Source organism: Hippichthys cyanospilos, chromosome 7 (genome assembly GCF_059441005.1).
Source record: "Hippichthys cyanospilos isolate Australia breed blue-spotted pipefish chromosome 7, RoL_Hcya_1.0, whole genome shotgun sequence".
Taxonomy (NCBI): domain Eukaryota; kingdom Metazoa; phylum Chordata; class Actinopteri; order Syngnathiformes; family Syngnathidae; genus Hippichthys; species Hippichthys cyanospilos.
Window position 1 is genome coordinate 10,936,301 of NC_142375.1, and position 25,523 is coordinate 10,961,823.

The 25,523-nt window shown below is 39.6% G+C and overlaps 1 protein-coding gene across 1 annotated transcript in view; it reads left to right on the forward strand.

Moving 5' to 3' along the window:
* The first annotated feature begins 1,995 nt into the window (after nucleotides 1–1,995).
* Nucleotides 1,996–25,523, forward strand: part of grin2bb (glutamate receptor, ionotropic, N-methyl D-aspartate 2B, genome duplicate b) — a 76,955-nt gene continuing 53,427 nt past the window's right edge. Inside the window, exon 1 of the mRNA XM_088419314.1 lies at nucleotides 1,996–2,190. Within this exon, the coding sequence (XP_088275440.1) occupies nucleotides 1,996–2,190 (195 nt within the window). The remainder of the gene's footprint in view (nucleotides 2,191–25,523) is intronic.

A 25,523-nucleotide genomic window follows, 5' to 3' on the forward strand; every position in this document is an offset into this window, starting at 1 on the left:
TTCTTTTCTTTAAACTCATGCAGTACCTGATAAATAAAACATTAACAAAGGTGTTGTGTGAGCGATTCTCACATTTATGTCTCATCTAAAAGGCTCCTCCATGCCTATTTTGGAGCTCATCACCCAACTAGAATGGCACCCCATTGGGTGCAGGCCTAAAAAAGTGAGACCTTTCTTAAACCCTTGTTGGATTGAGTAATTAAGGGAAATGAAGCTAATTGTGAGGAGAATCCAAATCCTTGTTCAACACTGAAATTGTATAGATTTTCTCTTGTACTATGAACCTCTGCAAAAAAAACAAAAAAAGTTTTGACTTGCAAGTTATAAAAATAGCAAGAAACTCTGCAAATTGTGAGGTTAAGCCACATTAAATGAAGACATGGTCAGCAACAACTGATTCGCCATATAAAGAGGGAACACCCGATATTTAAAAGAAAAAAAAAAGATGTCTCCTTACAATCAAGAAAATTTACTCCAAGACCCATCCATATTGTGATCAAATTTACGCATGCAAACACAATTGCAGCTGTAAGACACAGCATTATGTTCCCAACAAGCTATGACTAATAGTGTTTCTCCCCGCCTCCCACTTCGCTCTTCACTTAGGTTTAGTCTCTTGCACTCCCATCTGTCTCCTTTTATGCTCCCCTCTGCTGCTTTTTGTGTGGCCGCTAATAAAGGAGCTGTAAATAATAGTAATAATACAAAATAATAGGTCTGCACTCCACTTCTGACAGGGTTGGAGCAGGAAACAACAGAGAGGAGGAAACACGTTTGGACCCCTGTGGAGGAGGATAATCAAAACTGTAAATGGGTGGAGTTTTCGTAAAAGCAAGGCTCGGTTTGCCACCCGCTTTCTTTTCGGATAACAGCCAATTTGGAGTCTCCTCCTCCCTATTTTATGTTATTATTTAGATTGGGGCTCAGGTTCCAAAGCAAAGTCTGTAGTACAGTAGTCCCCAACTAAAAGCTAGCCCAGTTAAGGAAAATTCAGTTAGATATGTTTTTTTTTCTTGAGTCTCATTTTTATTTATTCATTTATTTAGACAAATATAATTGCAATTATTAAATTACTTTGATTAGCTTTAATCATTTCTTGACAGACCTATGTGGGGACTGAAAAATATCGATGTGTTGAAAAAATATAAAACTGACCAATTTTAGACTAGGGGAGGTTTCGGCCTGACACCAAATACTTGTACTGTATATGGTCGATAATCAATTAATTTAGTTCCATATATGCATACATACATACATGCACAAAAACACACACATATACTGTACATACTTACATACTCAACAAATCTGCTCTGTATTTTTTCTGATAACCAGTCAAAAAGTGAATTTACAACTTGATGGCCTGAGTCTAGATTCAACCACAGAGCCTCTCACCTCTGAAACAGGCATTTGAAATGCAAAGGGCCATATTAATATTTAGTCCTAATTATTTGAGTATAACAAATTACTGTACAAATTCTAATACCCGCTATCCTTTTTTTTGTCTTCTTCCTTCAGGGACGGCATTTACGATCCTCCACAATGCTTGTCAGCCTCCCCCTGTCTCCCACCTGTCCTCAAGAAACACAGCTTTTCTCCTCCCCCTGCCCCCATCGCGCTCCTGCTGCACCCCAAAAACCGACATTGCGTTACCCCTATCCTCGGCCACAGCTGCTCCTTCTCTTCCTCATCTTCTTAGTGCTCCTGCAAGGGTCTGCGGGAGCTCGGGGCAGGGGTGGAGGTCCAGGTTCCGGTCCAGGAGGCGCCCCAGGAGGGCACGGTGGCCCGAGGGGAGGCAGCACTCATCGCGGTGTTGGCATCCCGCCTCAGTACTCTCCCGGGCCACAGGCGCTTCCCCCAATCAACCCCAAACTCATCAGCTCCCTCAGCATCGCTGTCATTTTGGTCGGGAACTCTAGTGAAGTGACCCTGGGGGCGGGACTTGAGAAAGAGGACTTCCTGCACATCCCCTACCCGCCAAAGGTGGAGGTGGTCACCATGAACGAGACCGACCCAAAGAGCATCATCAATCGGATCTGTACACAAATGTCGAGGAACTCTTTGCAAGGTGTCGTTTTTGGCGACGACACGGACCAGGAGGCCATCGCTCAGATTCTGGACTTCATCTCCGCCCAGACTCACATTCCCATTTTGGGCATCCGCGGAGGCTCCTCCATGGTCATGGCGGCCAAGGTAAGGAAGACTCCGGTGTTTGCTGACATCCAGCGCCACAGTAAAGCTCAAATCTGTTTTAAAATGACTATACGGCAATGTGGAAATGAATTGTGTTTTATTTTTATCATTTGCCTCTGCAGGGATCTTACAGCAATTTCCAATTTCATATTGACAATCGTGACGAGATTTGGAATGGCCACAGACCAGAAAACCAAAATAGAGCACATACTTGAGTTCAAATGAAGATTTTCAAATACTCAAAAAATCAAAACTGAGATTTTATTTTCATGGCCACCGTCACAGCATTGATATTATTTTGCCAGTTGCACTTTAGTATACAATGTTAAAAATATGTTAGGCACATCTGTAATACCACTCACATCCATATTAGGGTCAAGAATGATTGCATTATTGTGTTCTGGTGGTTAACCCGTTTTTACATTTGCATAACATACCAAACATTAACTTGGAAGAATTGCTTTGCTGTTAATGAGGGAAAAACATCCTAAACTTCTTTTTCTCATATAAAAAATGTTTATTTTTCTATTACTGTACATGAAAATATTTGTCTAATAGATGAACCTGTCCAAATAATAATGGCACTCAGCACGAACCATTTAAACGGTGTTAACTTCGAGTATAACAGATGAGCCAATTGCCGCTTAAATCAACATCCAAATGAGACAAACAAATTTCTTCTGCTGACTCAAGTTTCATGGATCGGATCTTTTCACTATTATTATAAGCCTTCCAATCTGCGAATTTGGCAAAACGATCCTAATATTATGGAATTTGATGAATTGCAGACAATAAGGGTCGAAGAATGAGACGTACGTGTGCGAGTGTGTGTGTGTGTTTTACAGAGAGGGCATGGTCGCAGACTCCGCTGAAGATGACAACAGTTTAGTCCCCCTGTGATTACCATCGACTTTGCCTCGCTTTGTTAAATCTTTTTTTCAGCCTTGTAGGCTCTCTCACACATACGCACACCCATAGACTAAAGGATGAATGTGGGAAATTTGGTTGGCATGGCAACCACTTTCTTATACATTTCTTTTGACTTACTATATGAAAGTAGTTACAGGGAAAAGTGAAAGGAAACGTTTTTTTCTTGGTATGACAAAAGCAGTGCCTGGAGGTGAGAAGGGAAAATAAGGAAAAGAAAAGGCAGCTTGATCTCTGAAGGGCAATGGAGGGATAATACTTTGATCGGATAAATGAATACATCAAAATGTATCATCAAAGAAAAGTGGAAATATGATGGAAAATAGGTGAGCTGTTCTTTGTCACATTAAAAAGACATTGAGATGTGTTTTATAACACCAACACTGTATGAGGGGTCCCCAACTATTCGGTTATGGACCATTGGTTTCCTGGCAGAGTGCAAGGCTGAAGATCTTCATGCATTTGTTAGGTTTATTCCCCACACTTTATTGAACATGTATTTGCGTAATTCATCTGATACGCACCATTTCCTTCCGATTTCACGGTCAACATTACTTTCGGCTTATTCAATTTGCATGCCGAAATTTCTGATTCAACATTTTTCCAACGTTTTCCACCCCTCCAAAAAATTCCCTGTTCACCCACACAAGTTATTCTCATTACCAGATCTTGTTCAGGTCATTTATTCACCTTGTAAATTATTTTCAAGAGGCCCACAAAAAAAGTCCTCCTTCGTTCACAGTGACTTTGGAACCCCGACCCTATGGTACAGGTATATGTGCCCTGTGATTGGCTGAGAAGGATTTTGCTCCACCTAAAGGCTTCAACTCACCTGTGATCCTAATGAGGATACGCTTTATAGAAAATGTACAAATTTAATAACGCATGTACTTTTCCTTTCTCGCAGGCCACTAAATTTCTCTCCAGCTCGTGATCTGCGCTTTTCTTTCCATTTAAAAACGTCGATGGCACATGTGTGCTTTCGCTGTGTTTGAAGTCCCTTGTCTCACTCAGCAGTTCACATTTTCTGTAGAGATGGCAAGGCTACGTAAACAACACCGCGGCTAGCTTTATTTTCCTCTCCAGCAGCCTATTTATAATGAGCAAGTGCGTCACTGACAGATGCAGGTAGGCCCAATCTGCACTAAACAATTTGCACATTTCCATTTAGCCATTAATTCACGCGCTACCCTCCATAGCTATTGGCAGAACAGGACGACAGTGCCGGCCGGGGCCTGCGCTCGCCTCCAGCCCAGGAGACTAATGAGGTCTTCCAGATCTATTGTCTGGACGTAAGCTGTGTTCCTAGCCTCTGTTTCGCGTGTGTGTGCGTTTGTTCATTGCTGCTGTTGAATGATAATAGCGTTTTGCCTGTGTATGAGAAGATTATAGCTGTGGTTTTTGGATTACAAAAAAATATAGTCAAAAGGTGTGTAGAATCCGGAAAAATGTTTTCTTAAATGGGCCCCCACCCTCAAGGCTCCTTTTGCCACATTCCATTCTGCTTGCATTGTTTCACTTCCCCATCCAACAATGCTTGCCGTTACTTTTAATTATGCAGGAGGGCTTACAGTTGCTGCATGCTAAATACGAAACTCTCACAGGGTGAAAAAGTGTCTGTCGGGTGGCCGATAGGGAACGTGGGGCGACTCAGCTTCGGCGCTGTGGTGAGTGTTGCCCAATTGAATGCAGGGCTGGGACAAGGTGCCATTAAAAAATCATCTTTTGCCACACGCATGTAATCCTAATTGTCAGGGAAAGCTTTTTTCAAACCACTTCAATAATCTGCATACCCGAAAACTGCATTTCCCAATACAACACTGCTTGTTTTTTTTTTTTTTTTCCAAATTGTCTTTTAAAGACCTTGCATACAACAAAAACACACTTGGTTATGTGGTTATTTATTTATTTTTTGTGAAAGTCTGTCTCAGAATATTCTGCATGCCTATTTGCTTGTCAGTAACTTCATAGTGTAGCTCACATCCCGTTTCTTCAGACAACACCCGAGTTGAGACTGAATCAGCGCCACCTCTACTGGTACTCTGTTTTGCCTCAATTGGTTTAAGATGATTACTCACCAATCAGTTCCACACAATGGAGAGAATTATCAACGGTCAGTTAATTATTATGTCCGTCCCTAATTTGGTATAGAACTGAAATAATACTTAACTATCTGACAGACCCAACAATGAAGATCGTTTATCCGTGTAGCATTTAACCAGACTATACTTGCTGCTAGGTCAAATATGTAACATAATGAAAAAGATGGCATGGACCAGCTGTGCACAAGGATGTTTGAAATGTGGCTATAGGCCTATTTTGCAACCATGTATTTAGGTTGGCACCACTCTGCTATTGTAAACTACCTTCCCTCGAACACAGCCGAGTTAATTGACAAATATGATTAATCGACAAACCCCGTTCACTTTTAACTGTCAAATGTCTAGAAAAACAGAACTTCCTGTAGTCTGCTAACTAATTAATAAATGTGATGATGTCGGGGTGCTAAAAATGTAATATCTGTAAAACGTAAAGAAAAATTGGCTTTTTTTTTTTTTTTTACACATTTTCTGCCAAAAGAAAAACAACAACAGAATAGTTTCATATCATGTGCTTTTGTGTGGCTCCAGAAAATAATGTGGTGGGCCAAATCTGGCACCCGTGCCTGGATTTGGTCACCAATGCACTAAAATAACACCGGCGGGGTCCTGCCCGATAGGCATAATACTCATGTGCCCATTGCACTTAAAGGAAGATCAATTGTCATGTGTCGTACCCAGACAAGAAAATGAATCATCATTGCCAACAGACACTATCTGTAATGCAGGAGATGTTTGTCATCCGTTTCACATGTCACCTTGATGGGTCTGTCTCCTCGATTTGTGCACTGTCATTATGACAGGGATGCTCCATAAATCAAAACAAGAGTATTGACGCTGTTGCTTGTGAGAGGAACGCAGCACTTTTTGCTGTTGTTTTAATTGGAATGAACAACACTGTCCTTGTTGATCAAAGTATTATTCACCAGAAGTGGGCAGTTTGTTGGTACTGACAGAATGTCCCTCAGTGACAGACGCGTCATTTTGCTTACAGACCGCTCAATGACAAAAACATTTCAAAAACGACAGAGTAGGACCGATGAAACGGTTTCTGATAAATAAAGATCGGCAAAACCTTGCTTTCGACTTGTAGTGTATGTGATAGATGAGATGTATCGTGTGAACCAAAACATCTGAAAAAATGTCTTGTGCCTGAATCACAACAATGGGTGCATGCTTCCTCGTGGACGTGATGGCTTACTGTAGTCAAGGGTAGAAGGAACGCACACTAGGCATTGTGGTGTATGATTAAACTCATCTAATTAGTTTGAATGATTGAAGTGAGGACTTGAATGTTCAACTTTTGCTTTTTGTTTAAGGCTAAATAATAGAGGAGGGGTGTTCATTTTATTGTGTCAAATATTTCAAATGAATCCAGATGTAAGTTTAAAAGAAGTCTTTTTGGATTTATTGCGCATGCTAAAAAGTAAATCACGCAATTAATTACAAATTGTCTACATGGGTACGTGCCAACACAATGGGAACACTTGGTGAAATCTTCAATTTCCAGTTTTTGTGCTTCCTTTTGTTTGTTTGTACATCGGTAATTCTCGCTTAGTTTTTTTCAACATTTTTTTAACTCTATTTTGAGACAAATGTAAAAACAAATATTCGCAGCGGAATATTCAGTTTTATTCTGTATTTCACACTTTACAACAGTGAATTCTAGTCAAGAATTGTGTATAAACTGAACCGACACTGCTTCACTATCTTTGACATCGCTTCTTGGTGGGTCCCTGTGTCTGGCACCGTTTCTCGCTCCCCTTCAAAATTTACAGAGTGGTCCCTACCTATTGCCCCGTACCCATATAAAGTAGTTATTTACCCCCCAAAAAAAGCAAAAACTACGACATCAAGGCTGTTGGTTAAAAGTGATGAGGCTTTGGACATGCCTGGTTTACCTTTGTTGTCAAACAACTCTAAGCAAATCTTTTTTCTTTTTTTTTTAAATAAACCTTAGAAGAGGCCATTGTTCTGTCAAAAACAAAGTTGAAAAAAAAACCAGTGTGTTACTAGCAATTTTGACATCTTTCATCTCCAAAAGAATGAGGTGAATCTTTGTCCGTATTCCAAGGAGGAAAATATGTCAAGTGTGAGGCAACATCACAGCATCTTCTTTCGTGTTGTGTGTCTTGTTTCATTTAAGGAATTCATTTCAACCACATTCTACCAGATCTTATATTTACTCTCTCCGTAAATTTAAGTGTCTTAAATGTATAATAGGCATTTAAAATGAAAGGCAATGTGGCTCTCTTGAGGTGTAATGCAATCTGTTCAACAAGGTGGGCAACCTTGATTTTCACACTTGCACTTAAGAAATTCAAGAGCACTTAAACTTCTGAGTGACCAGACATGAGTTGTTTTGAAATATGATTACAATCCATGCTGTCGCTGCCATTTTTTTTCACATTTCAAGTAAATGTTATTATTATGGCACTAGCTAAAGAGAAGCAACAAACCTGTGAACACGTAAAGATGCAAGCTGTTTATTTTCATTCCTTGTTGATTTAAAAGCAACAATGTGAATTATACACTTCATATTTAACCACATCATTATTTACATAAGTTGCCTTGCTTAACGTTCACACACATGGCAAAACACTGGCGACCGACAAAAGAAACGAGGATCTTTATCTTATGCTATAATCACTTTAAAGAGGAAGCGGAGTCAAACATTTTCTCTGCGATAATATGTCAGATTAAGCCCCACTAGTGTACAGATTTAATATTGCGATTTTGGAATATGAATCAAGCAAAAACATCCATTATATTTCCATATCAGGGCGTGGCCTTTTGGCCACTTGCTCTTGCCCAAAAATGTCACATCACTGTTGCACGGGGCTCCAGTAATGACTAATGGAGGCTCAGCTTGTAAACGTCATTCTCTGAACAACTGTGACATTATGTTCGGTCGACAGCAAGAGGCAAAAACTCTCTCGCTCTATCAGAAAATCTTTAACCCCCCCCCCCCATCCCACACTTTGCCACGTATACATGAAAATGTCACAGGAGACCTTGCAACGCTAAAAACAAGAAAAATCTGAGGGCAGCATCTATTCTTCGTTTTCCTTAGTCCTCATTGTCCCCGCACGGACACTCTGCACCATCAGGATTCATGACCTTTTCACTTCAACAAATTTCGACTTGTAACTCCTTAAGTACACAATGAAATGTGGGACCCTCCTCCGCCTCTCTTCTCCCATTATGAGTCCACTTCATCAGCGGGCATGCTGCGCAGACGTGGTCCGCTTGACTAATTTGGAAGATCACAGACGACGTGACGGCATTGCACTCGGTTACAGCACGTACAAAAGTTTTTTTTCTTCCCCTGCGCCTGCCGTCGCTTGGCCTTTTAACATTGCAGCATATGAATCTTAATTATCCCGCTAATTTAATTCAATGCAAGGGGGAGTGATGTGAAGCTTTTGGAAAAATGACAGCGGTCAGCTTGATCACTTTTGATTCCCAATTAGTTGGAGACAAATCCAGCGTGTATCGATTACTGACCCACGTCGCACACGATAAATATCATTTACAGCCTGAGTAAGGCCCTTTAGAGGCCGACTGACTTATGAGACTTGTCAGTCAAGCTTGTGGCTCCTTACCGTCGCTCGGGCTAAATCTCTTCTAAATAACTCGGCAATAAGGACTAACTGGCTTCCAAGAAAGGAAGCAATGTTTTCTCGACTTTTGGAGGATTTGTTTTCACAACATTCACAATAAACTGTGTCACAGCGTGTTCTTCAAAAGAGGCCTTTACCTAGATGAACAACAGTCGAGCTTGCTTGCTTAAGTCACTTTTTTATAGCAGCCATTTTTTTCCAATATAAGATTAGACATTCTACTTAATACTCTGTAAACATACACGTATGGTGTTTGAATATTTTCACAATCAAGGCAGTCAGTTGGTTCATGCTTGTGTGACCGGTACATGGGAAACGGGTTCAATTCATGTTAATGCCAACAATTGACATCATCCGGCGGCGCCGTGATACAAGATTGCGTCCTAAAACGGCGGATCTGTCAGTGGGTGGGCTGCGTCGCTGTGGGAGTGTTTCAGTCAACTTCAGTCACCTCTAATGAAATCAGCTCTTCTCATTCCCTTAAAATGTGGAACACACTGAGTCTCCCACAGGCCTATTGCACATTCTCTGTGTCTGAGACGGTGATGCGTAATCACAGTGAGGGGCACATTAACACCGCTCTGGCCATAATGTGGCAACAGACAATATGACATTATTAAATTCAGAATTACAAGGCTCAAAATATACTTTACAAAATTTGCAATTTTGTCAGCCTTTTTTTATTTTGCAAGTTAATCCGAAGCAGCATTTTTCTAATAAAACAATACTAATATGACTATTTTATATTACAATTTGCTGGCAACCAGTTCAGGGTGTATTCTGGTCCACCACAATAAGCGGTTAAAGTGGTTAAAGTAATGGATGGATGGAATATGACATTTTTAACAATAATAATAATGACAGTAATAATAATAGTAATACCAATAATAATAATAATACATATTTTTATTAGTTTTAGTAGTATTATAGTTATTAATGTTTGATGCATCAATGGTCTTTTACCTCTCAGATTTTTAAATGTACAGTTGCATTTGAACATTTGATCATATGTCTCGTCCTCACATTACCAACTTGCAGACATGTCATGCCAGGTCAACAATGACAGCATAACTGACAAGCGTTTTTTATTTGTGTCCTTAATCAACGACTGAAGCTAAACAAATGCTAAAATCTGAAAAAAAAAAAAAAAAATCTGAATATAAACCTGATATGGCACCGGCATTGATGTTGCATTATTTAGCGTGTTTATTTTGAAGCATGTCGGCGGCGTTGCGACTTCCTTGGCCTGTCGGTGTGCATCAACTAAACATAAATGTATGAATCGAAAATTGAAAAAAAAAAAATCCTTTCATACGTTTATAATTAATTACCCGACTTACCCAACGACGGGTTGCAGCCCTCATTGTCGAAATTCTCCCAGGTGGTCCAGGTGTGTTTCTGTCCTCTTCTGCTTGAGATGACTACTCCAGCTAATGTGCAATGTTTATCCTCACATTTTTATTTTTTCACTGAACAATCCACAAACCAGGTGCGGCCTGAACCATGGTGTGGATTGTGGATTAAGTATATTAAAACCTTGCAGTCTTTAACACAAACAAATTGTCATTCAAAAACCCTTTGGGACATGCGCAGAGCGTTTGAATTTCAATTTAGGCGTTCCGTGTGTTTGCGTGAGGCGCAAAGTCCAAAATTTACCGAGCAAACAGTGATGCGAAACCGCTTATTTCAAGCCTTGGAATGAGCTGGTATTATCTGCTGGCGGAGCTTGGCATCTGGCTGCCTATGCACTGATCAAATAACAACGATCCTGACACAAATATTTACGGTTGCCTAACCTGTCTTACTGCTGAAATCACATAATGAGCGTCCCTTTGGTAAACTGAGAGACCTCTCGTATACTCAAAATGAGCCACCTTGGGAACAAAAGCAACTGCTTACGGGGACTTGGAAAGAGGCATTGAAAATGACCTTGGGTAAAGAGCCGCTGCTTGCCAAGCAAGATGTTATCATCTCATCACAGGTAGCACTGCTCTGGTAAATTTCCATTACATAATGGAAATACATGGAAATTCAGAGGCAGTCGAGTGACAATATTGTTTCTCATGTCACAGCATGAAATTTATTTTTGCAGTTTAGTTTCATTCATTATTGTCACATCCTCAATGTCTCAGTGGTATCCCCGCATGGGTTCACAGAGCTGGGAGGTTAAGTATTCCATGGCATCGGAAGTTGAAAGTTAACTCTGAAACAACTGTATGTACACTGGTCACGAACGTCATCTATAAGGAAGAACAAAGGAAAGTGTCACGTAAAAGATATAAAGATAAGAGACGCAAGTGGGTGCTTTTACATCAAGCTGAAAGACTGGGGAGAAAGCGACTATCGGTATGTAATCCTCAAAGGTCAGGTTATCTCTAAATGCATTTGGGGGGTAACGAGAATGGCCTATTGCTTTCATTTATCGTCGAGAGTCCAACTTGTATAACAGAGGAAAAAAAATGAAAGAAAAAAATGGAAGAAACCATTTGGGCGCATGAGAAAAATAAAATATTCAGGGGCCATATTCAGTTTAAAGACGGAAAAACTTGATGATATACTGTTATGGTCTGCCTTATCTAATAATAATGGAAAAGGCAATCATTTCGACACACACCATTTGCGTCTAGAAATGGGAGTTATGCATAGCAAAATCACATGTAGACATATAGAAAAATGGCGGAAACCAAAATAGAACAAAAATACACTGGTGTGTCCTTACTTCCATTTATGTTATTACTCAATAATCAACACAGCTACATCACAGTTATCGGGGGTGTGCACACTTGTGCAACCGCATTGTTTCTCTCTTTCTTGGTCTCTATTTTTTAACATCACAAGCACCTATAATTTGCACAGGGGTGAATAGACTTTTTATGTTCAATGTAATCCTAACTTTGCTAGGACAGTTTTGTTTTATTGAACTACTGTATGTATTTTAATGTAGGTAAATTCAGCATGGCGTTTAATTTTAGTTCCTACGTTTGTTGTGTTGAATGAAAATACTATCTGTTTGAATTTGATCACATTTGACTTGAGCGTACTTGGTAAATGGGCCCGTGATGCACTGGAAAAAATTGTTAAAGGGTTTTGTGTGAGTATGGTTACTCACAAGTATGGAGTAGGGTATGCTGAAGTTGCTGTTTCACTTATATACATATTCTCAAAGGTGTGTTAGTTTTAACGATGGAGCGCAGCAAGTCAAATGTGACTGACAGCTATTGTGCACGAGTGACACATGGAGCTGGCTGGTCATTATATATGCTGACAGTGACACCCAACGAGCGGCACTTTTCACTCACTCGTCCCTCCTGTAATCCCTGACCTCATTCCGCTCCACTCTGTTGACAATATAGCAACATCTCAACATTGGGTTGTCTGAATTATTTTCAGGTGCTCAGCCAAGATACTATGGATAGCAGTTGACATTTTGTCTTTTTTGTTGATTGATTTATTGATTTATTTTAATCCATAAACCGTACACAATCTTAGATACATTTGTGAAAGAGTGCAGTCATGTTTTTAACCAACAACGTCTGCTGAATTCCATCCATCCATCCAAAGCTGCTTATCTGCATGGGGGGGCGCAGGCTTGCTAGTACCTATCCCAGCTGACTTTGGACACCAGGCAGGGGACACCCTGAACTGGTTGCCAGCCAATCGCAGGTCATACAGAGATGAACAAGCATCCACACACCCAATCACACCTACGGACAATTTATAGTATGCCCAATACACCTCATGTCCTGTACGTAATTGTGCCACGCATAGGCTGTAGTCTACTCGGATTAAAATGGACAACTTGGCAATGTCAGAAGTGTCGTGTTCCCATCCATTGCCTGGGAATATACGACGAAATCTTTTCCCTTTATCACATTGCTGCTCTTTTAGATTGATGGACACGCTCAGCTATGGTGTTTTGTGCTCAGGCTCACGTTTAAAAAGAGCTGCCTTTAGTCTCCTTCTCTGTAAATGGTCGGGCTGATTTCGCAAGCTCTTCTGCCAAAATAAAACTGGCCTTGACAGCAGCCTCGCTGAACAGTGCCTGCTGAGATTTACAGTAAGACCCCGTTTTAATTCTTCCACCTTCTGTAGCCTTGATTTCACGTCCATATTCTTGGCTTTTTTTCGCATGTTTAATTTCATGATGCGGTCTCAGATGATACTCTTTCATTATTGCCACAATTTCTCCACAAAGAAAATACACGGGTTTTCAGCAACCTCCGCGAACATGTAATCCGACTCCCAGCTTGTTTGAAACCCCCGGTTCTCAGTGTCTACCTTTGAGTTTGCCTTTTTTGATTAGTATTTGAAAGTTGCTTTTTGTTGTTAACAGAAAAAACCCTTCTTGTGGCCGGATTCAGCCCGTGGGCCGTGACTTTGACATTTGTGACGTCGAGTTACGTCACAGATAGTCAGAACTGATCTGTTTGTTTGGAGTTGTTCAAACCGCGCATCTCATCCAAATCTCTTGAATATCGGCTCAATCCTTCCCTCAAAAACTGGATTTCAAGTGCTTTGTGACTGTTCTCACTTGGCAAGTCTTATCAAGTTTCAGTTCTTATGTGCTAAAAATCACTTGCAGATTGAAACTGGCTGGCAGCCTGAACAAGGCGCAAGTACTGTATCTGCAAAGGGATCAAAGCGTCCACTGTATGTCTAATTTAATGAGCCCTTTGCAGTTGCACAATTTACAGTAGTACATATACTGCTCAAGTAGGCATGGGCCTCGAGCTGTGTTGACGGCTTGCAGCAAGCAAGAAAGTCAAGATTTCAAGAACCGCTAATAGTGTCTATAACTGGTAATGGGTGCTTTTCTTTTTGCCTAAGCTAACAGATAGAGCATTTATATGGAGCAGAATATGATTGGCTGCTTCCAGAGTCGACTCAACAAGTTGCCTCTTTGAAAATAATTTGATAGCAAGAACAATTAAAAACATATTTATACTGTATATATATTTATTTGTACTAAAACTGTTACACATTCCTGAATGTACAAATATTCAATGTTTTTTAAAAAAAAATAAAGTAGATTGTGTTCAATAGAAAAAAAATAGAGACATAATTTTAATACCCTGATATTTTTGGTCAAGGTTATCATATTGTCAGAATCTGTTACCATGCTCAGCTCAAAATTTATAGCCCCCAAAAGCACCTTGCAACTCTTAACTAAATGCCTTATAGAAAAAGTGAACAAAACACACATAAAAAGCCTTTATGTCTTCTTCTATGGTGCCGGTGCTGCATAATTGAGGTTATGAAAACATAAAAGCCAGCTAATACTAAAATAATAATGGCAAGCACACATTACTAATTGCCAGGATGAGGATGTTGATATCAATGTTCCCACGGCTCACCGTGTCCGTAGCTTTGTGAAAAGAACGGCAGACAGCAGTGCTCGCCGAGTGGAGACACAGGAAGAGAGGGATGTAGCAGTTGCATGGGGAAATTGTCTTGACAAAATTGTCTGTCACTTTTGTAATAGAGGTCCACTGGTAGACGCTGTGTGGGCTCATTGAACAAAACAGTGGGCTCACCATAGAGTTGGTTGGAGAAGCCCTTTGTCTTGAAAAAGTCACAACCTATGAGGACATTTTGGCCTCGCAAAAGAACCAATACTCAAATATCAAATTATTACACAAGCACCCAATATCACACATTTGAAGAATGAGATTATGTTCATTTCAGGTGGCATCTCAGTTATGCTTAAAATCTTCAGATCAAAAACATATCATTCACAATTTCCATCAGAATGTTGAACGTGTTGCAGTGCATATGGTCCATTAAACACATTGTTTAAACAAGAATTTCTGTAAAATCACGCGAATTATGCCATTTTTTCGCAATCTCCCAGTGAACAAAGGGAGACAGAAGACTCTAGTTTGAGTTTGAACTGCTATTTTACTCATCATCAGGGGGAATTTGCTGCTAGTAAATCAAATCAGGCGTGTTACTGTTGTGTTGGTGCAGTAGTCTTAGAATCAGAGTATGTCTGTATTATGTTTATAATATGTTGGTGCTACTCTTCACTATTTCTAAACATAGAGGCATGTCCAGTGTGTTGAAAGCGTAAAGTTGCTGTCACCAGACAGTTAAAAAAAAGTTTTAATTCAAAACAAAAATTTAATAAACATTCATGTACCATTTTTCTGCACAAATATTTGATACAACCTGCGGCTTATAGTTCAGTGCAGCCTATACGTGACAAAAGCAACTTTTTTGGTACATTCTTGTTGTGTGGCTTATAAACCATCCATTCAACTATCCATCCATCATCCAGCACTGACTGGCCTTCTCAGAATCTTTTCTGATTTGCTATCATGGAGAATGTTGGCAGGTAGCGCATTCTCCCTGTGTATTTTATTGCACTTCTGGTCCACCTCTTTAAGTTATTACCCACTAAATGTGTTTCTTCTGTATTGACCGCCAACCATAGGTTATTAGGTAATCACCGGTCAGGGTTTGGGCAGCAAAGTTGTTACCATAGTTTTAAACCTTTGAGCAGCTGCTACTTAAACACACAAGGAGCGGAAACACAAACACAACTGTGCTACACCGGAGAAAGATAGCAGGGGAACGCTTTTATCGTAAATTGTCACCATGCGTAAGCAGAGCAGTGACTTTTCATTTTTCTTATTTTAGTTCTTCTAGGCTGCAGTTAGCATGAGTGTGAAGAGGATGATAAGAGAACAATGCTATTGGAGATGTGCTGTGACACTGCAGCTGTTCTCCCCTGCAGAGTGTTGTCACACACAGTCACGTTTAGTCAACACTCACAGCTTTTCGCTATCTCCTTCTCCCTGCTTGCTTTCCTTAATTTTCCGTTCTTTTTCTACCGTTTTCCATAGTGTTCGCTCTTATTTTCTCCTCCGTTATCTTTACACCACATCTTTGTCTTCGCGCTCGCGCTTCGCTCTAATCTCCCTTTTTTCCCCAGCCTCCTGCTCAGCATCAAAGTAAGCTCTGCTCCTCGACAGGCGCCAGCTCACATGGCTTAAAATTATTTGCCATTTCAACAGCAAAAAAAAAAAAAAACCTCTAGGAATGTTTGAGAATTTTATTGTTGTAGGAAAATAAGTGAAAGAGGGCATGACACTTAAAATCTATTTGTATTGGGTGCTACTTTATGTGCTCAAATGATACTCAAAAGAAAAAAAAGATTGGCATGCATTTCATTATTCATTTTATTGTACTGTTTTGTTACAGCACAACACCGCATTATGATCATGCCACTAGCAAGTCTATTTTCATAATACAAAGACTGTGAAGGGATGTCAGGAATATACAAAGTCGAGGAAAGACATAGAAGATTGGAAGAGTAAATAATAGTAATAATAGTAAATCATAAATGGCCCACCACTGAGTTTAACCAAATATGGATTTGTAATAAATAACTGAATTTATGTTTTGTCATTTTCCGAGGAGTTCAGGGGGGGAGAATTACTTTAAACGCTGCTGATTTTGACCAGAAGAGAGGGAAAATTCCCCCATCAAGCCCAAATATTATTACGCATATGTGTGCCCATTTAGATGTCAAGACACAGTTGAAAGATAAATGTAATATTTGGAAAAGCATTACTTTTTGAATTGACATTTTATTGGGCAAAAAGTGTTTAACTGTCAAAGCCGCATCATCTTGAAGACACTGAAAAACAATGTGAGGTACAGCACACAGAATAAAAAAGTGTTTGTTCCAAACACTTGCTTTAATGTCAGTGTTGTGGACCCTCACCTTCCCAAGAAGTGCACTCCATTTTGCCTCAGCTGCTTTTCTACATATTTAAGCGGGAATCAGTTTCCAACTACAAAAATAACAAGACAACTAACTTCAAACAGAGCAACATTTGTTCTTAAGTCAGCTCTAATACTAATCCTCGACATTGAATATGTAATCGTTTACTGCCATGAGCTGTTTGTTGCCATCATTGCATAACTAATGTGTATTCTGTACTGTACGTACAGTACATACAGCTTACACATACTAACTTAAGTGGGTTGAAGCTACATGAGCAGGAGCGCGACTGCTATTTTTTGAAGCGTCTGTGATGTTCAGGAACATTTCTTTCCGATGATGATTGGAAGTTAACTCTTTTTAGTCCTGATTACTCATCCCTCATTTCCCATTGCATCAGTGTGACTCGCCATCCCCCTGCCACAATAAACACCGCAAAGACTTTATATACAATCCACTTCTGCCGCCCATGATTAGGTTGCATTCCACGTAAGAGATCATTGATCATTGGAGTGTGCGTGTTGATGCCGGTGGTCGCAGGCTGAAGGATGTCATCATCAATAAGAAAATATACAGAGAAATTCACCGACCTGCAGCCAAATTTGACAAGTCAAATCAGAGATTGGGGGGCTGCTTGTAGTATTGTCAGCAACCAATAAAAAAATTGAGTGAGTGAAGAAGGAGCCTATCATAGTCAACCTCAGGTGTCATTGACTGTGACTGTAATTGTGCCTGCCTACAGTATGAGCTCAATAACCATCTTTTTCTGAAACTTTATTTGTGTGCATATATATATATATATATATATATATATATATAATTTTTTTTTTCCCCACACTCCAATGGCATCTTTAGCACGGCCGTTTCCATGGGAACCGAGTTGCCAGGGAAACACTGCACGTCTCTTTGAATTAGAAACGTCTTCTCCTACCTCCTGTCTGTCCCTCTTTCACTTTTCACCATCTTGATTCGTGCCTCTTTGACAGGCCAACTGCTGTCAGTCACAACCACTTGAGAAAGACTTAAAGACTTGCGGCGCAAAAGAAAAAAAAAAGGGAAATTCAGACAACGTGTATGACGTGTTGCGTTTGTACTTTCCATGAACATAAAATACGCTTGCAAGAGGCCAGGGTGTTTTTTCATCAAATGTTAAATGTTAGAACAGGAAAAAGACCCTGACTGGCACTGGAACCGTAACAATGACGGAATGGATTCTCCAAAGTAAAGAGCGGGAAGATTGAGAAAAGGGAGGGAGGGGTGGGGGTGTGACATATATGGCAAGGTGGGATGCAGACTGCTGATGAAAACTCTCTGTATCAGTACCCACGCTGCCACACTTTTCTGGCCTATCTGATTCGATCCTGTTTATTTATTTTTAAGTTGCATGTGCGCAGCTCGGAAGGGATGAGCGTGATAGAAAGGAGGATGAAAGAAAGTGCAGGAATCACCGGTGAATGGAGTTATTTGGGGTGAGCGTACAAATGAGAGCTGAGAGAAAATCGCGTTCATCCCCCAGGTGGTGATGAATTCCTGGAAGCACATAAGGACTGTGCTGCAATGGAAGAGAAAGTGATAAGAAGATTTGAAGGAAAGGGACTAGCATCCATGTGTGCAACGGGAGAAAGAAAATCACCTCATGACAAGGTTTTGAACCCTGTGTCTCAAATTGCTCACTGCACTTGACTCCAGCCTGCACCTCTCGCCCCAGGTCTTCAAAGAGATGGATGACAAAGATGGCAGACAGGAACAGAAAGGAGGGAAGATAACTATTTGCCTTCACTTTGGTAAAGCAAAAGCCGAGTCAAAAATGTGCTCTGTGTGGCCCCAGTAGTTTTAAACACGACATTATGATGAATATTGCCTTCGTGGGATATGAATTAAACAGCAAAATCGACTCATTTTTCTCCGTCTCGAGGCGGCCGGTTTGCCACTCGCTGTCAACTAAAAATGGAATCACAGTTGCTCGGAGCCCAGGTGAAAACCAATACTGACTCAGTTGGTCAATGTCACATGACCTAAGCCGGAAAACAGGTGAGCCTTAATTGCTTGTGAGATCTTTAGGTATTGTGATGTCATAGTAAGTGGACAGCAAGGGTTGTCCCCTGAGATGGATAAAAACAAGACGATTTTGCTGTTGAATGCCATGTTTAGACTGAGTCGCATAGAACCTATCGTTGTATCGAAAATCTTTGACTTGACTCACCCTTTAAAGCTGCATTCTGTAAGAAACTGAGATTAGACGTGCTATGCTCTGGCCAAAAATGACTAAAGAAATAAAACGGCACACTCCCTTCGGAATCATCATAACCATTCAGCTATGTTTACAAAAGTAAGATTTTTTTTTTTTTTTTAATGTACTATTCTTGTTTGAGAAACTGCATAGGTTTTCTCTTGTGGTTTTGAATTGAACTAAGATCGTGGAACAAGTGCAAGCTTGTTGGTAGCTTTTACTCATCAATTTAGCTGCCAACAGTGCAATACGTGATGTTACGTCAGGCCCCCCTGCAGCAGTTTTTTTGTCGGCTTTAGTATCAATATAAGTTGGGTACTATGGTTAACTACCGCAGGTAAAGTTGATCAATTAATAGTAAAATGTGGATTCTGTCTTTACGTTGACTATTTCCCCCCCCACACACACACGCACACTCATACACACAAACAAGCTTCCTCTATCGCTCCCGCTTTCTCGAACTATGGCAAGCCAGTGAGATCATGCGAAGCTAATTCACGTTTGTTTCAAATGACACCGTACACCCTTTTACACCGCTTTTTACAACTATCGGGATCAGAGACAGATGCCTAGCATCGACCAATGTTTATCTTCAAAAACTCCAAAGTCATTTGGAGCATTAACATTAACCCAACAATAACATTTAAAAAAAACATTTTATTGACTAATTAAGTGCCCATATTTCAGTTAAAATTGGACGTGTTCAATCAGAAAAATTCTTGTATACGTTTACTTGTGAGCAAAACCCATGTCGCTCACTAAATGTTTGTTTCGATTTTATTTGCATATTTATTTTAATTTAGCATGGTAAATGTCATTTGTCATTTTAACAAATGGTGTGTTACATATTTTGTTTAAAATATAACTGTTCTTATAATGTAGAAAAATGGTAATTTACCCAAAAGATTTTAAAATACGTTTTGTGAGCCGTAATTTCAATACCGTGATATATAGCTCAAGAATATCGTACTCTCAGAATCTGATATCGTCCCAAGCTTATCAGGAAGACAATATAGTGTAGTGCCATTTTATTTACGTCACATTTACAATGTATGTCGCTATTGTTACAGAGGAAAATAAGGTGACATTAATCATGACCGAGATGCCTTTTCTTGCACAAAATTAATTACATCTGTCACGTAGACAACATGTAAATAGCAAGTTTTTGCGAAGCTTAATTGTCTCGATAATGCCTTTTTAGCCTTTTTGCACGTCTTGGCTAAGTGCCTATCAGAGTGACAATGTCACTTTGAAATGTCGATGATTACTTTAATGCAAAAGGCATCCCAAAATGTTTTGCCCAATTATGTACAACCGATATACAGTATTCAAATCATATTTTCAAAACAAAATACTACAAACTCATTGCTTTTTATTTAGGTCTGTACAATGCGCTGAGCAAGATTGTGTACAGTATACATTTCGGTACATGAAAGGCAACAGAAACTTTGACCTCCCAGCCTTGCTGAACACTTTCAATGAGGAGAAAGTGTTGCTCACATTAAAGCTACTTTTTCTCCTAATAGTAGCTGCTGCATACAAATGCTCTAGAACTCAGCCAGAAATTCCTAAATGCATTTATGTATGTTTGCTGCATTTCGACCAGTGTTTCTCAACTATATTTTGCCAGGCCCCCCCGAGAAAAGAGAAAACAAGTCGATGCACTGACTATAAATAAGATTATTATTGATGAAAATTGTTTCATGAAAAATTGTTTTAAGTCAGTAAGTATACCTACACATGTATCCTTTTTAACAGAAAAACGCAATATAAATCAACTTTCAACAACTGTTAATTATTTTTATCGCATTTATACGGGTTACAGCTTAGTCTGAAATGGAAAAAAAGAAGCAAGAGCACCAAAGTGCATGAAACTAAAAGAAAATGATGAAAATTATTACTTTATTGCATTACATTCCACATGACAAAAACAAAGCCTTTTTCCTGGGCGCCCCCCCAGGGGGGCCCGCCCCACTATTTGAGAAGCACTGATTTAGACTGAGTTTGTGCTTCCACATTCCCATGTATATGGTAATTTAAACATTGTTCTGAAATCTGGAAGATGTAGGTGATTGTATTTAGGGTGAGATGACAAACCGTTACCAACAGGGAGAGGTGACGCAGGAGGTGACAGTTAAAATGACAGACCATCTCTACCGTCCCGTCAGACTTAGTCCCTCGTTTTTAAAATGTTTTCATCCATTCGGCGAGCCGTCGGCAAAACGCAGCAAAGACAGTCCATCAGTACCAATAAACTGCCCCCTCTGAAGTCTGCTACCAGACTGCAGTACTCAGATGAGAGGCGGCATTTTTACACAACTACTTTGTTTTTGCATATTTTTGTTGAATCAAAGTGCCTGAAGCATCGGCGTGAAACTGGCTTATTGGAGATCACACAATCCTCCTAATTTAAGCTGGTTTCATGCTTGGAATCTACCATCTTTTTCATGTTAATGTTGAAGCTTAGATGTGAAATATTAACTGCCTCAAATTCCCAACTGCCTTGAGGTACATCACAAAGACTGAAACCTTTATTTAAGTAATAAACTGTTTCATCGACTAATTATTGCCACTTTGTAAATCATTGGCTGTCATATCAGCGTACTCAGATCAGTGCGCTAAACTGCTTTTTATTTTTACACCTCTTTCCAAGCTTTCTTTCCAGTGTGGGAAGTGTTGATTTTAAACCCCCCGCAAAATGAAATAATTATCACAATGATGACAATATTGCTTTCTAAAAATCCAAATATTGAGTCACACTCATTACTAATAGCTGACTGCACGAAGGAAATACATGTAAGCAACCATTGTTTATAATCCAATAACCAGGGATGGGCGGCAAATACAGCTCAGCATCAGAGTAATAAATTCATTTATTCTTTTTAGCAAACGTGAAATCACAGCTTAGTAAACATAATAAAAATGAAAATACACATCTGGGCTGTGTCACTCACACCTGTAAATTTGTCCAACTGCAAAGAGACTCGCTCATCTTACTTAGGCTTGCAGTACTCAATGCTTCCCCTTTCAGGTGGTGAAGAGTAAAATAACCCAGGCGGGAATAGACACATTTGCCTAGTGGTAACTACGGGAACGAGATTTTTTTTTTTTTTTTAAAGCATGTTGACCCAGAATTGCAATGAGACATACAGGACATACACTGTATTATAGTTAAACAGCCAAACGTTGTGAGAAAGCCAGCCAATGCTTCAAAATAAACTATAGCTTAACATGTATTGTACGACAGGAATGGCCTGGTAAGCTTTCGTTTCGATGTTCCTCCTGGACGCATGGTCGCACCAACGTTCTACTTGTTCATCTTTACCTTCCAGAGAGAGCAGCTTCTGATAGAAAAGACACGTCTTTTTTTTCTTGATTGAGGTTCTTTTGTTGGCTAAGATTTTTTTTTTCCATTTAGTGCGATGTCATGCAGGCAACCAACAATAGCTAGGTGCTCTACCACTCCGCCGCGCTGAACTCATTATTTCAATAACTCATTTCTTTTTTTTTTTGCATACAAGTCAAGTTTTTTTCAGAATTTCCGAATTTCCTAATAACCTCATAACTTAAAACCAGGCAAAACCAATTTTCTATGCACATCTGTGTCTGAAAAACATTCATATGATTGCAAAATAAGTCATATCATGCATGTGCACGTTCTCCTTTATATATACTTGCTTACGTCTAACATTGTAAATATCCACTTTCGTGAAGCACCGCCATCTTGCTTGTTTATTGTCCAAAAATTAGTCTGTTGTATATATATGTGTGCGTGTGCGTGTGTGTGTGTGTGTGTGTGTGTGTGTGTGTGTGTGTGTGTGTGTGTGTAGATGGATGGATGGATGGATGGATCAAGTATGTATATATGTTGTTGGGACACACTCAATTCCAAGTCTTTGTACGCTTGCACTACGCGTTGAGAGTGTTGGTTTTGATTTCACGTGTGGCTCACTTTCCTCCAAACTGTTGACGGCGGTGATTTGGATGCCCTCGAATAGCGGAGCCATCATCTCTGACTTTGTGAAAAACTCACCTCACTGCTGAGCGCAAGAGAATGAGTTCCATGTGGGAGATATCCTCCTCACTGCACATATTTTGACTCCGTTGCAGAATAGGATGACTCATCTGCATCCTTTTAGAAATGGCATTCAAGCATTCTAGCAGTTGTCAAACGAGTGTAGGTATCATTTGTGTTGTCATGATAGAACCAAATGAACATGCTCAAAATTCACATGACTAATGTTATCTGGGAGCAATTATTTCCGAGATCTTTTGTGTTGCAAAGTGAGAAAGACATATGACTTGTACAAAGAAAAAGTCAATATAGTGATATATTTATCCAACATTTCCTTTTCTTTTCTTCATCTATTCCTAACGGCACTGCACACTTGTTGCTCAGCTGGGTTGCACGGGTCATAGCTAATTGCTGTACGGCTAGCTTCGATTGGCGCTATCTTGTCCAATCAGTATACACAGCTCCCGTGTGTCAGTGATTAATTACCTGCGTTGCTGCTTGTGCAAACGAGCATAATCAACTCTTCATGAAGGAGCCTTCCATTAACTGGCAGGGCCAAAGGTAACGCCAGATTGACTCTTCTGCTTGTCTTGGCTGTTTTGGAAGGGATTTTTGGTTTCATTCACCTTTTATTCCCTTGAGGGAGGGACTGTTTTTTTTTTGTTTGAAGACAGCATTGGGAATACACGGTATGCCTTTTTAAAATAGACAATGTATACAGTGCGGCGGTCTTTCACAACTTTCATTGGGCCAAGGAACATATTTTACATTAGTTTAATTTCACGGCACATCACGAAAAATATAAAGTGTACTTTATATACTGCAATAATTATGAACTTGTCTCTATTTCAAGACATTCAAGAGACTTTATGCACAAATTCACAGTTAGAAAACTGGTCCTGTTCAGCTGAACACAAAGCTCACGTTGTCCTTCAATTAATGTTAGCGCCTAGATACACACTTTCACTGTACCTTTAGCTATCGAGTCGAAGAGAATGTAATTGTTATGGCTGTCATTATTTGTCATTGGCAATAACAGATTAACAATGATACTTTTTTTTGAGTAAGACTGGATCATTCCTGGCTAGTATCTGGAACAGTGGTTTGAAATCTGGAGTTGGGGGCAATGCAGACTCTAGTGACGTTCGTGAACGAACCGAGTCTTTTGAATGGCTCTTCCTTGTGAACAATGGGACACGAGTCTTTATAAGGAGCCGTTTAACCCAACCGCCACCCACCACTCACTTCTGCAGAGCCCACAAATTAGTGCTCTCAAAAGAATTAGAAGCAGCTGAATGTATATTTTCTAGACCTTTCCATTTGTCAAAATTAAGACATGCTTGACACAATTCCCAACATGCCTAAAAGTACTTGCTACTTACAATATTTTAGAGAAAGACAAGATTAAATTTTCCATCATTTAAACACCTTAAGTATGAAATGATTTGCAATGTATCATCTTTTTATTTTAAAAGTAAAACATTGTTTTAAAATAAGCAAAAAAAAACATTTTTTTTGAAAGTCTCCTTTAAGCGAACGGTTGGTTTATCTTGTGCTTTTAAAAGCTCAGAGAGAAGCTTTACTGTACATGCAAGCAGGGCATATAGACAAAGACATCACATGAACATCATTTATTCAAATAATAGATTTAAAACAGTTCTTCAGTTATGATGATGCTTTTAAGAAGGGATTTGCATATTTGTAAGGTAGAGCAGCTGAGATTGTGCAGATATCACTGATATGCTGCTCACAGTATATGGAGCTTGGCCTGGAAAATTATAATCAATGATTATTAGGCGTGGGAATCTTTTTTGGGCCTCTAAATCGATTCAGAATCCATTTTCGATTCAGAATTAGTTTTGACTCAAAACGATTCAATTCAGTTCTAAGAGATTTCTGTTTTCAATCTATAGATGTGCAAAGAATCATACTACTGTACTTCAGGGTGCTTTGCAAGAGAGAATAACAAAGGATGACTGTCGTTTTTAACATTTATTAAGTTTTGATTTGTAAAGCGAATGCCTTTTCCCATCAAAAATCATGCAATTTGTTTTTAAAAACGTTTTAAAAAAACTGCTAATTTTTTAAGCTACCTATGTTTTTTATTGCTTTTATGGTAGGAAAAATAGTATAAAACAAAAATAAAAAAGGGAATTTTGTTTTGTTCTATTTCATTTTGATTTGTGGACATGCTGAAGTTTTGTGTTGTGTCCATTCCGAACCATTTGCTTTCTGTTCTGTATGAATATTTGTTCCTGGTTAGCGCATTTTACTCACTTGCATGCGTGAGAGAAAGATGCATTAGAATAGTTGAGTGTAGGAGGGAAGCAGAAGAGGACATGAGCGCTATTCCTGACATTGATCATCTATTTAGTAGGAAGGAAATATTTATCACAACTTCAACATGATTGGGACCCACTATACGGAAAGGCCACTTTAAATGCTTACAAAATTAGCAGATCCGTGACGGTCATTTTTTAACAGCAGAGTGAAACGTTGCATTTACATTCGTGGCTGTACAGCTTTTGTGCATCACGCAAGTTTGCAAAACACGGCAAGGCTGCTTTCAATGAGGACCGGTTGACTACATTTCCTCCATTGTTTGTATTTGTGCATCTTGTGCTGGCTTTTTTTTTTTTTCCCTGAGGCTTGACTTTCCAGAACAGGCTGCGTGATAACGCGCCTACCACATTGTGCAGAATCTGACAGG